Here is a 13,296-nt window from a genome sequence, read left to right on the forward strand (position 1 = left end):
ACACAGCAGGCCAAGCAGCATCTCAGGAACACAAAAGCTGACATTTCGGGCCTAGACCCTTCATCAGAGAGGGAACTGAAATAAATAGGGAGAGAGGGGGAGGCAGACGGAAGATAGAGAGAAAAGAAGAAAGGTAGAGAGGAGAGTATAGGTGAGGAGGTAGGGAGGGGATAGGCCAGTTCAGGGAAGACAGACAGGTCAAGGAGGCAGGATGAGGTGGTAGGTAGGAAATCATTTCACTATAACTCATCACATGCTATCAGTGTCATTCATTGCACATCACCTCCAATCACTGAATGCAGTGCCTTCTCTGTGTCTTGTGCCTTGCAGGTACTAGTGGGATGTCTACCATCGTGTAGCTGCCTCCTGGAGCTCTGAGAACGAGAGTAGTGCTATGTCAGAGGAAGCATCAGAAGGGCTGATTCCTGCACTCACTGCTATCTGAAATCCTTACATCTCATCGGGAAAGTCAGGCTGAGAAATATTGGGAGCATTAGCTGGTGAGTACCCTGTACAACAGTTCCACAGCTGTCTGAGGAGGAAATGTCCCAGGCTACTAATTACTCAGAGGACTGCTGGAGATTGGTTCAGCCTTAGGCAGCAGACCCTCCTTGACCTGGAGGTAGGGAGGGGATAGGTCAGTTCAGGGAAGACGGACAAGGACTGATTGGTATCTGCCATGAACGGTCAGGCCCAGGTCCCTGAGGGGCTGCTGGAGAAGCACTCCATTGACCCAGCCATTGGTCCACAGGAGAAAAGGAAAGCCACTTCCTCACAAGGAATCAGAGCGTATCCAGCTAGAGGAGGAACCACGTATAATCCACTAACATATCAACATTCCTTCATCTCCACCCTGCCTGCCTGGTATGCATCCCTGAGCTGAGAAGGTGGTAAACAAGCCAATCATCATCAACCCATGCAGTTTTCCAGTGACTGATGTTGGAACAGAATTTTTTAAAAATACATTGACCTTCTTATTAAATATTTCATAGTCAAAGAGAGAGTGTTGTGAATTAAATCCAAATTCAATGCAGCTGTGATACTCCCTCATGCACGTATGGGTGACAAAAAAACTGAACTCTAGACTGAACTAAGGGGAAATTGTTGATACCCATTTAAGAATGGAACTGCCATTTCAGAAAAAGGAATTTGATTTTTACATGTAAAAGAAAATTAAAAACCCTGGTTGTGAAACTTGTTGAATAGCACTTTTTAAAGAACCAAAACCAAAGCAAAGGGCTGGAATGTCTCTTCTGTGCTAGCTGATTCAATGAAAAATTAACGGAAATCGGATGAAAATTGCAAAGCACATTCAGAGAGAGAAACTTGCATCATTAATAAACTTAAGATTTAGGATACTAGGTCACAAGAATGGAAAACGTTGAAATTGATTATTTCCCAGATTTCTTTAGGATTCCAAACAAGTACTGGATTAAAACCACACACTAACTCCCTAACGAACGGAGGTCCAAGTCTCAAAGTCCCGCCTTTGCGTTGCAATGGTTTAGTGCGGACACTTCACGTCGAGAAATGATTCGTTCCACTTAACGTCAATCTGAGAGAGGCGGAGGGGGGCTTTTTGGGGGAAGCTGTGTGTCAATGTCATTTCCGTAATGGATGGACTGAAGTAGTTAGTGGGAGAAGAGGAAAAAAATCAATGGGAATGTGATGGAACTCCGAGTAATCGAAGATTATGGAGCGCAGCAGAGAGACAGCCAGCATCTACCAACATATTCATGTGCAGTTACAAGGAGGAGCTCCATGGGGCTTCACTCTTAAAGGGGGGCTGGAACATGGAGAGTCTCTCACCATCTCAAAGGTAAAAAACTGTAAGGAACTCGCGTCTCCCACCCCCCAACAACTGCAAACAGGAAAAAAAAGTCCATTACAGCTGCAAAAAAAAAGGCTTCTACACTGTTGATGTTTTGGCCAGCGTTATCCATTTCACAGCAGTGAGACAAAGAAGTCCAAAAGTTAAAGTCGAAATTTAAGATGTATATTTGAATATAAAATGCCCATAAATAATTGTGGTCTTAAATGATCAGCGTGAATAGAAATTCGGTCCTCCCCAGCACTAGCTTGTTGCTGAATGAGAATATGGAGAATGGAATGCAGATTAAATCGCATTGGGTCGAAATACTTTCTGCCAATTTTTTTTTGAATGATATAGCGGGAACGATTTATTTTATAGTGTTACAACGCCACATAGCTTTTGTTTCCGAGTAACTTCTTTTCTGGAGGTACTGTGATTAATTGAAGGACATAGTTCTCTTTGGAAATTAAGGTGTAATTTTAAAATTGCGAATTTTGCTAAGTTTATTGCAAAGCGGCTATTTTCACCTTGGATTGGTACTCCGTGCCTTTAAGCTCTGGAAAAGTTTGTTTTGGAGCAGAAAGGCAGTGGCAGGAACTCTGGCTCTTGTATCATATGGGTAAATGATTAACAACCCTCAGCCAAATCGCGAAATTCGCCCATCGCTCCTCTGCGTTCGGTTGCTTCAAAAACGTGTTTGCGCCAAATGAAGAAATACAACGATAACAGGGATTCAGAGAAAGTTGTCATGTTTGCTGCTTTTCTCTTTGCAAGATGTGACCGCGATTCACTATTTGGGATAATTTTATTGACTTCGAGGATTGTTGCTGATGTAACCTGTTAAGCCCCCCAGGTACTAACAGAAAAGCACGGCCCTCGGTCCAGTCTGTCCAGCGGTGGGCCATTGCGACTCTCTTCTTTCGTTAATTGTCGCCAGATGCCAAAAGGAGGCGGCGGGGTCGGGAGTAGGTAATGTTATCTTGAAATGCAGTAAAGTTGTACCTTGTTTTCCAAAGGGAGCCGTAGCGTTTAAATGCTCAAATACCTCAAGAAAAGTGCCACCATTGAATGTTTTGGTGAGGATGGAGTGCTTGCGATTTTATTTTGAGCAACTCAAAGGAAAGTTCTGTTACATAAGAAGTGAGTTCTGGTTATTTTCGGGGGTAGGGGAGAAAGGGTCACAGGGGTTGCTAGATATTGTTCACAGTAGAGACGCAGTGATTAAAAGATGTCATCCTGTGTCCAATTGCCGTGCTGCAGCTATCTTCTTATGTGCCTGAAACGGAAATCTTGAATGCCCGAGAGAGAGTTAACTTGTTGCACGGACGCTGCTGACAGCCAAGTCTAACTCAGCCACCACCTCTCTGAACTCCCTCTGCTGCCTGCCTTATTTTGGCTTGGGGTAGCATCTACAAGAGGGTGACCAGAATTTTGCTCCAATTAAATTTAGGGAAGAATTACCTTTGTTTTTGGTCACTTGCTTCATTACACTCTTGATTACTGAGAATCAATCAGTTGGACACTTCAGAGGCTAAGCATCCTATCTAAGTCTGCACTGTACTTTGAACACTTTTGTCTCATTTACAAACCTGCTTTCCAACACCTATGACTCTGCACAAATGTGGAAGAATACAAAGATATTAGAAGTTGTGTATTTGGAGGAAGTTATAGTGATGGGGAGGGCATGTTTAAGGAGAGATCTGAAAATTTTAAGATGAACATTTTAAAATTTGAAGTGTTATAGAATTTCTACAGAGTGGAAGCAGGCCATTCAGCCCTTGAAGTTCACACAACCTCTGAAGAACATCCAACCCAGAACCTGTCTCCCAGTCTATCCCTGTAACCCTGCATTTCCCATGGCTCACTCACCTAGCCTGTACATCCCTGGAGACTGGGCAATTTAGCATGCCCCATCCACCTAACCTGCACATCTTTGGGCTGTGGGAGGAAACCCATGCAAACTCTAGGAGAGTGGGCAAACTGCACATAGACAATCGCCCAAGGCTGGAATCGAACCTGGGTCCCTGGGGCAGCGAGGCAGCAGTGTTAACCACTGAGCCACTGTGCTGTCCAGTCGTTAAACCCAGACCAATGGGATGATTGGTGAGTGGGTGCAGGTTAGGACATGGCCAACAGAGCTTTGAATGTACTCTCAAACTTATGGAAAAGGGGTTGCTGAAAGCCAGCCAAGAGAGCCTTGGTAGAATCAAATATTGAGTTAACAAAGGCATGGATAAGTATTTCTGTGGAAGATGGTGTGAGGTGTGGGTGGGAAATTGTTGAGATGGATTTTTATGATATAAGGATCTGTGTTTTGGAACTCAGCTTGGTGTCAAATAAGATGCAGACATTGTGATCAGACTGGTTCAGCTTCACTCAGCAGTGAGGGTGACAGGTGGAGATGGTGGCTAGGTAATTGAGTTTATACTGGTTTTTAAGGTAATGGCTTTTGGTTTCCCAATACTTATTGAAGGAAATTTGTCCTCATCCACTATTTATTGTTGGACAAGAAGTGTAACAAATTAGAAATAGAGGAGTTGTAAGATGAGATTATAAATTGGTTTACTACCCAGGATGCTACTGAAGTCGTTGTGACTGGAATTTGATCTCTGGAGCTGGCATCTGGCTGCCTGTATCCCAGTGACTTCGACTGAAGGACAAATGACCCCTCTTGTACTATATTGTTTTGAGGACAACCAAAGAGTTACATGTTTTGTCACTAAATAAAGTTCTTTTTAAAAAAGAGAATCATCACAGCAGATTACATCAATTACACTTATTTGTGAAATCACATATTGGAAATTGGCTTCAGTTTTCATCAACCTAATGTTGAAAGTATGACTGAAAAATCCCACCATTTCCAATGGTGAAGCTCTTTTCAAATGATGTCATGATCTCTTTCGATCTGATACTGTACATTTGTGCTATTACTGAATAGTTGATACTGGGCCAATGGTATCACTGTCTGTTTAACATTCGATTTGTTGATAGCCTTGATCTGCTTGTTATCACCTTGATCTTTTGCCGGTTTTTACACTTTCTGTTGTTTTTTGCAAAAATATGCTTTGTTTCCTAGTGGAAAATCACAATGTTAAAGCACTGTGTTGGATTAATAGTCAGAAAGCAAGCAGATATGGTGTACTTGTGGATGAAATTATTGCAGTGAGACTAGCAGGTAATTTGCCAATGGCCTTTACATTTTTGACGACAAACTTGGATTAAAATATCCAAATCTTTAAATTTCGAAAGGGCTGGACTAGAAAAAAGTTTTGCAGCCCATCATTCACTCCTTCAAAAATCTGTCCACTTCTCAAGTTTTTCCAGCACAGTGTCTTTCTGGATAAGTGTCGCGAAATGTTTGTCACCCTGTAAATGAAGTTGCTAGTCTATGTTCCTTCTTGTAAGCTTAAGGCTGTGATGTATTTTTCATAGAGCTCTGGCAATCTATTATCAGAGTTCAGTTGTTTCTTCCATGAACACCGTCACCACTGAGCCTAGCCTTGTCCAAAACTAAACAAACTAAGGCTTTCATACATGTTTGTATGCAGATTCTTCAAGCAAAATTCTAAATCATGCGGGAAGGAATAGGATAGATGGGACTAAACTGTTCCCGCTTGTAAAAGAATTAATACTGAGAACTCCAGATCCAACACATCATCTTCCGACACTTCCGCTATCTGCAATCCGACCCCACCACCAAAGACATTTTTCCATCCCCACCCTTGTCTGCTTTCCAGAGAGACCACTCTCTCCAGGACTCCTTTGTCCGCGCCACACTCCCCTCCAACCCCACCACACCTGGCACTTTCCCCTGTAACCACAGGAAGTGCTACACTTGCCCCCACACCACCTCCCTCGCCCCATCCCAGGCCCCAAGATGACTTTCCACATCAAGCAGATGTTCACCTGCACATCTGCCAATGTGGTATACTGCACCGACTGTACCTGCTGTGGCCTCCTCTACATCGGGGAAACCAAGCAGAGGCTACTGGACCGCTTTGCAGAACACCTCTGCTCTGTTCGCAATAAACAACTGCATTTCCCAGTTGCAAACCATTTCAACTCCCCCTCCCATTCCTTAGATGACATGTCCATTCTGGGCCTCCTGAAGTGCCAAAATGATGCCACCCAAGGATTGCAAAAACAGCAACTCATATTCCGCTTGGGAACCCTGCAGCCCAATGTGGATTTTGCAAACTTCAAACCCCCCCCCCCCCCCCGCCACGGCATCCCAAAACCAGCCCAGCTCATCCCCGCCTCCCTAATCTGTTCTCTCTCTCACCTGTCCCCTCTTCCCACCCCAAGCCACACCTTCATTTCCTACCTGCTAATCTCATTCCAACCCCTTGACCTGTCCATTCTCCCCGGACTGACCTATCCCTTCCCTCCCTTCCCTACCTCCCCACCTATACTCACCTCTACTGGCTCCATCCCTGCCTCTTTAACTTGTCTGCCTCCTCTCCACTTATCTTCTCCTCCATCCATCTTTGATCTTCCTCCGCCCCTTCCCCCTCCCCCTTTTCTTTTGAAGGGTCTAGGCCCGAAAAATCAGCTTTTGTGCTCCTAAGATGCTGTTAATCCTGCTCCACACTTTGTTATCTTGGATTCTCCAGCATCTGCAGTTCCTACGGTCTCTAGTACTGAGAAGACATGGATTTAAAGTGTTGTGCAAAAGTAATGAAAGTGATGTTAGGGGGTGGAGTAGGCAAAATGCTTTCTCATAATAAGTAGTTTGGGTGGAAAAGCATGGCCTGGAAATGTGGTGCAGGCCAATTCAATTGAGACATTCAAGAATACATTGGATGATTATTTAAATAGAAACAATATGTAAGTGTTTAGGGAAATGGAGAGGCAATGCAGACACAATGGGCCAAACAGCCCCTTTTTGCGAAGCAATACTCCTGTGATTCTGTATCTGTTTACTTTCCTTTTTCCCAGATAACCTCTGATCTGGGTATCTTGAGTTCATGTGGAGGAGACCAAGATGTGTTTTGGTGATGAGGTGCATACCAACATTTTATCCATTTGGTCAGGACAGCTAGTAAAATATTATAATGATATTTTTACCCATGAAGTCAGTTTCAGCTTAAGTTAACATGTCAAGGTTATGGATAATGAGGATTTTGTTTGCAAGTGAATGACATTCTAGAAAGATTTCTCTTTCTTTTGACTTCTGTTGCTGTACTTTTACTGGTTCAAAATTCTAGAACTCCCTCCCCACCAGTACTGTGAATATACCTATGCCATATAGATTGCTACAACTCAAAAAAGTGATTGAAAATTTTTATTTTCAAATTCAGAATTTATGTAAATTTTAATTAAAACTATAGAAATTAGATAAATGTAATCATTTTAAAAATAAGGGCATTACTTAAGATTTAAAAATGCAAATGGATTTGTATGTATCTCACCTTCTAATGTATACCCTTTCAGTCTATTGATCCTTCACTTAAAAAGCTGGTCTTTGGCTACTCCCCCACTTTCTCCATATAACCAGCTTCACCCTAGGCAATATCCTGAGAGATTGACCAGTTACTTACATAATTGTAAGTAGACTGATTCTGAACTTTTATACTTTTTTTTCAAAAATGCCTTGTGTTGTATATTGACTGTACCAAATACTGAAGAAATATTAGCTGTTGAGCACAACCACTTAGTGAAAAACATTCACAAAAGAAACATAGGAACTTGCTGTGTGAGGTGAAATAATGCAACTTCTGGCCAAAATGTGCCTTTTTTTGGAAAGCATGTGGTTAATATTACTTACAAGTATCTGCATGCTTAGTTGAGTCAAAATACCGGGGTTTTGAGACATTTGTCTGCATTTGTGGAATACCTAACTCAAACTGCAGATCCTATTGTGTGGAATTCAATAGGCAATAATTGTTACAATTCTATTGCCTGGGATTTGTAATGTTGGTGCAATTAAAGTAGTGTTTGCTTGTTAGGTTCCCCCATTTCATACACATCTGGTTTGGCTATTTGTTCTTTCTTTTGGTGACTGGTGTTGCTGATTAGCTGGCATTTATAGCCTGTTCTTAACTGCTTTTGAGAAGGTGATAGTGTCCTACTTTTTTCAGTTGTAGCAATCTATATGGCACAAGTATATTCACAGTGCTAGAGGGGAGGGAGTTCCAGAATTTTGAACCAGTTAAAGTACAGCAACAACAATATAGTTCCAAGCCAGAATGATGTCTCGTTGGGAGAGGAAGTTGCAGGTGTGGAGTTCAAATGGACCCACTGTGTTTGTCCTTCTAGGTAGCAGAAAATGTGAGTTGTGTTGGAATGTGTTGCTGAAGGAGGCTTGATGAGTTGCTGCAGTATATCCAATAAACATAACACATAGCTGCCACTGTCAGAGGGAGTAAATGTTTAAAGTGGTGGAAGGGTTGCAGATTAAACAGGCTACTTTGTCTAGAGTAGTATCCCTTTTACCTGCAGGACCAGTAGTCAGGATTGAGGTAGGACTGCAGCTAGGGGGTGTGTGTGTGTGTGTGTGTGTATCTGCAGTGATGATAATGTGTACAATTGAAGTATTGACATCGAGTAAGATGACAAAAGTTAAAGGGGTGTCTGAATGAGGTTATGGTACTTTATATAGACGGAGAGATTTAGGGAGTTTGTGAGGGCAGTGAACTCAAAGTGGATGAAGGTTAAACCACCCAGGATGAGTTGGTGTTTATTGCTGAGTCCGAGAGAAAAACGCAGCAGAGATATGAGACAACTTATACCCATAGTATGTACTGGTTCTGTGGGTTAGCCATGGGAAATGCAGGAGTAGAGTAGGGTGGGGAGTCTAGGTGGAATACTTTTCAGAGGGTCAGTATGGATATGTTGGGCTGAATGGCCTGTTTCGACACTCTTTCAATTCTATGGATCTATTGATATGGAATTGTCATAAAGAATGAAGATTTTGAATGAATAGCAAGCGATGTGGGACGAAGTGAGAAGCCCAGAGGAGAAAGGACTTAAGTCAAGGAGCGATTTTAGTGATGAGTACAATGCCTCCTCCATGATGGTTTTCATAGAATCCCTAAGGTGTGGAAGCAAGCCATTTGGCCCATTGAGGCTGCATTAACTCACTGAAGAGCATCCCACCCAGACCCCCACCCGATTCTGTAACCCTACATTTCCCATTGCAAATCCATCTAGCCTGCACATTCCTGGATATTGTGGGCAGTTTAGCATGAGCAATCGATATGCACATCTTTGGGCAATGGGAGAAAACTGGAGCACCCAAAGGAAACCCATGGGGAGAATGTGCAAACTCCAAATAGACAGTTGCCTGAGTGTGGCATTGAACCCGGGTCCTTGGCGCTGTGAGGCAGCAGTGTTGACCACTGAGTTACCATGCCGTTCATGTCGAGAGAAGACAAGAACTTGTGAAAAGGGTGCATGAAGATCAAAAGAAAAGGGCTCCATTTGTGAATGGAATCATCTGACTAAAAAAAGGCAAGGAGATAATCGTGGCAGTAAAAGCGTTTTCAATCACATTGGGCTTACAGTTTGTTGAGGTGGGAACATGGAGCTCTTGTTGAGAACAGATTATTCAGAATCAAAACAAAGTATTTAGATGAGATGGCTAACACCCAGCAATTTGATGTTTGGAACAGCTGGCTTAGAAGTAGAGATAGCCCTGATGCCAGGGCTATCAAGGTAAACTGGTGTGGATAGAAAAATGGCTTTAAGCAGTAATGGGATCTTTAGCTGTGAATTTGTCAAAGTAACAGGAGATGAAAGTTGATATTAAACTGAGGATGAAGACTTTTATGTTGGTAAGGGGCAATGTGTACAAAGGTGATTGTGTAAAAGGGATTGCTTGGAGAATATGATTCAAAATGGATTTGGTATATGCAGTCACCAAAGAGAGTGAAAAGAACAGCAGTGACGGGGAACAGGCTGATTAATGCAAAGGGTAATCTTAATGAAAAAAGGAATGGATTGTTTAAGGCTAAGCTAAGTTTCTAATCATCTTGCAGCCAAAAATGTGGCTCGTGTGTAAATGGAGCAATAGAGATTAATTAAACAGTGGATGCTTTGTCTTGTCAGTGAAGAAATAAAATTGAACCGATGACTTTGCTTGTTTTTTTTGTCTAATGTTAAAAATTACTCAACCTCATTCTCTAGTGTATTTCAGTTGCTATTGTAAGTTGTAACACTCATTAGCACTTCCTAAAATATTCTTTCAGATTGAGGATGGAGGGAAAGCTGCTTTGTCGAGAAAACTACAGGTTGGTGATGAAATTATAAACATCAATGGCTCCCCACTCTATGGCTCAAGGCAAGAGGCACTCATCCTCATTAAAGGATCCTACAGAGCATTGAAGATGGTGGTGAAACGGTGAGCAATTAATTCTGTAAAATTCAAAAAACCTCAATAAATTACGTTCTAGTTCAGTGAAATTGTCAAATTTGTGTTCACTAAGGAATAGTTCCCTTGAATTAATAGAAATGTCCATGTACCTTCTGGGCTGATAACTCACTGTCTGTCATTGTGTGTCCCTAATTTCCTTTAATGAAGCTCAGGTCCTTTATCAATTTAATTTTGGGTGTCTGCTCTTCCACCAGCTCTGTGCTACATACGTGCCTATGCGCGTTACTCTTTCTCCACCACCTCAAGCACTCCCACCCACCCAACCCTCCCACTGACCCACAAACCTGTGGTTACTCAGGGTAATTTGCTAATGCTATCGATCAGCATTTAATGTAACTTGGCAAACAAGACGGGGGTACAGGAATCAAGATGTAGCATTTCAAAGGTAAGCCAAGGTACACACAACTGGGAGAGGTGGATAATAGGAGAGAAGCAAATTGTAAAATAAAATGTCATATCAGAGTAAAAGGGACTGTAGCTAAGGGCCAAGTTAGTTATATATGGCTGTGGACAAATGAAGTATGATAAGTAAGGGTTGGGAGCTTCAGGCACAGAGAAATGGGAGAATGTGATGTGATATGATGGTAATTACAGAAACCTGTAATTACAAACAAAAAGGATGCTAGGTACTCCTGAGCATAAGATTTTCAACAAGATTGGAAAGAAAGCGGGGAAGTTGGCAGCATTGATTGAATTGAATATTAGGACTGAGAGGATGCCATGGAGACGTCGAGGACGCCTGTCTGATTGTAACACTCGTTTGCATTTGCAGCCTATTTGGTTAATGCAAGATAATGCATTACACTCAGTATATTCTAATGTCGCCAACAATTGGAAAAGATATAGAGTAAGAAATACGCAGTCAAAAGTGTGTAGGGATTAACTAGCAAAACGTGGCAAGTAGGGATAATTGGTGATCTAATTATCCTTTATAGAGATTGGAATTGTAGTAATGTAAAGGTGGCGGGGAAGAATTTATGACATTTGTTCAGGAGAAATTTTGTAGATCGATATGTTTCCAGCCCAGTGAGTAGGAGGCACTGCTGCATCTCATTCTTCTGAGTGGCATGGGTGAAGTGGGTATGTGTTAGTAAAGAGGTAGTAATCTTGGTACCATAAGATTTAGGTTTGCAATGGAAAAGGCGAAGATGCAAACCAATATAAAATTTTTTAAAATTGGATTGAGAACCATCTAGCTGAAGTATGTTGGAATCAAGGATTGGCAGACAAAACTGTGTAAAGGAACAATAAGAGATAATAGGAACTGCAGATGCTGGAGAATCCAAGATAACAAAGTGTGGAGCTGGATGAACACAGCAGGCCAAGCAGCATCTCAGGAGCACAAAAGCTGACGTTTCGGACCTAGACCCTTCATCGGGGAGAGGGTTCTGGAATAAATAGGGAGAGAGGGGGAGGCGGACTGAAGATGGAGAGAAAAGAAGATAGGTGGAGAGGAGAGTATAGGTAGGGAGAGGATAGGTCAGTCCAGGGAAGACAGACAGGTCAAGGAGGTGGGATGAGGTTAGTAGGTAGGAAATGGAGGTGCGGCTTGAGGTGGGAGGAAGGGATGGGTGAGAGGAAGAACAGGTTAGGGAGGCAGAGACAGGCTGGGCTGGTTTTGGGATGCAGTCGGGGGAGGGGATGAGCTGGGCTGGTTGTGTGATGCAGTGGGGAGAGGGGACGAACTGGGCTGGTTTTGGGATGTGGTGGGGGAAGGGGAGATTTTGAAGCTTGTGAAGTCCATATTGATACCATTGGGCTGCAGGGTTCCCAAGCAGAATATGAGTTGCTGTTCCTGCAACCTACGGGGGGCATCCTTGTGGCACTGCAGGAGGCCCATGATGGACATATCATCTGAAGAATGGGAGGGGGAGTTAAAATGGTTCGCGACTGGGAGGGGCAGTTGTTTATTGCGAACCAAGCGGAGGTGTTCCGCAAAGCGGGCCCCAAGCCTCCGCTTGGTTTCCCCAATGTAGAGGAATTCACACCAGGTACAATGGATGCAGTATACCACACTGGTGGATGTGCAGATGAACCTCTGCTTAATATGGAAAGTCATCTTGGGGCCAGGGATAGGGGTGAGGGAGGAGGTGTGGGGGCAAATGTAGCACTTCCTGCGGTTGCAGGGGAGGGTGCCAGGTGTGGTGGGGTTGGAGGGCAGTATGGAGCGAACAAGGGAGTCACGGAGAGAGTGGTCTCTCCGGAAGGCAGACAAGGGTGGGGATGGAAAAATGTCTTGGTTGGTGGGGTGGGATTGTAGATGGTGGAAGTGTCGGAGGATGATGCGTTGTATCTGGAGGTTGGTGGGGTGGTGTGAGAGAACAAGGGGGACCCTCGTTGGGCGGTTGCGGCGGTGACGGGGTGTGAGGGATGTGTTGCGGGAGATGCGGTCAAGGGCGTTCTCGACCACTGTGGGGGGAAAGTTGCGATCCTTGAAGAGCTTGGACATCTGGGATGTGCGAGAGTGGAATGCCTCATCCTGGGAGCAGCGGAGGCGGAGGAATTGGGAATAGGGGATGGAATTTTTGCAGGAGGGTGGGTGGGAGGAGGTGTATTCTAGGTAGCTGTGGGAGTCGGTGGGCTTGAAATGGACATCAGTAACTAGCTGGTTGCCTAACATGGAGACTGAGAGGTCCAGGAAGGTGAGGGATGTGTTGGAGATGGTCCAGGTGAGCCTGAGGTTGGGGTGGAAGGTGTTGGTGAAGTGGACGAACTGCTCGAGCTCCTCTGGGGAGCAAGAGGTGGCGCCGATACAGTCATCAATGTAACGGAGGAAGAGGTGGGGTTTGGGGCCTGTGTAGGTGCGGAAGAGGGACTGTTCCACGTGACCTACAAAGAGGCAGGCATAGCTGGGGCCCATGCGGATGCCCGGGGCCACCCCCTTAGTCTGTAGGAAGTGGGAGGAATCGAAAGAGAAGTTGTTGAGGGTGAGGACGAGTTCGGCTAGGCGGATGAGAGTGTCGGTGGAGGGGGACTGGTCGGGCCTGCGGGACAGGAAGAAGCAGAGGGCCTTGAGGCCATTTGCATGCAGAATGCAGGTGTATAGGGACTGGACGTCCATGGTGAAAATGAGGTATTGGGGGCCAGGGAATTGGAAGTTCTGGAGGAA

General features: G+C 44.0%; 1 protein-coding gene across 5 annotated transcripts in view; it reads left to right on the forward strand.

Annotated features, from left to right (window-relative positions):
- Positions 1-405: 405 nt before the first annotated feature.
- Positions 406-13,296, forward strand: part of LOC125458680 (protein Shroom4-like) — a 137,918-nt gene continuing 125,027 nt past the window's right edge. For 2 of the 5 annotated variants that reach the window (XM_059651441.1, XM_059651448.1), the window contains exons 1-2: positions 1,602-1,819; positions 10,003-10,154. In XM_059651441.1, the coding sequence (XP_059507424.1) occupies positions 1,694-1,819; positions 10,003-10,154 (278 nt within the window). In that variant the 5' untranslated portion in view covers positions 1,602-1,693. Of the gene's footprint in view, positions 501-1,601; positions 1,820-2,489; positions 2,783-10,002; positions 10,155-13,296 lie in introns of those variants that run through there. The other 3 variants (XM_059651444.1, XM_059651442.1, XM_059651443.1) reach the window with 3 other exon arrangements.

This window comes from Stegostoma tigrinum, chromosome 15 (assembly GCF_030684315.1).
Source record: "Stegostoma tigrinum isolate sSteTig4 chromosome 15, sSteTig4.hap1, whole genome shotgun sequence".
Classification (NCBI taxonomy): domain Eukaryota; kingdom Metazoa; phylum Chordata; class Chondrichthyes; order Orectolobiformes; family Stegostomatidae; genus Stegostoma; species Stegostoma tigrinum.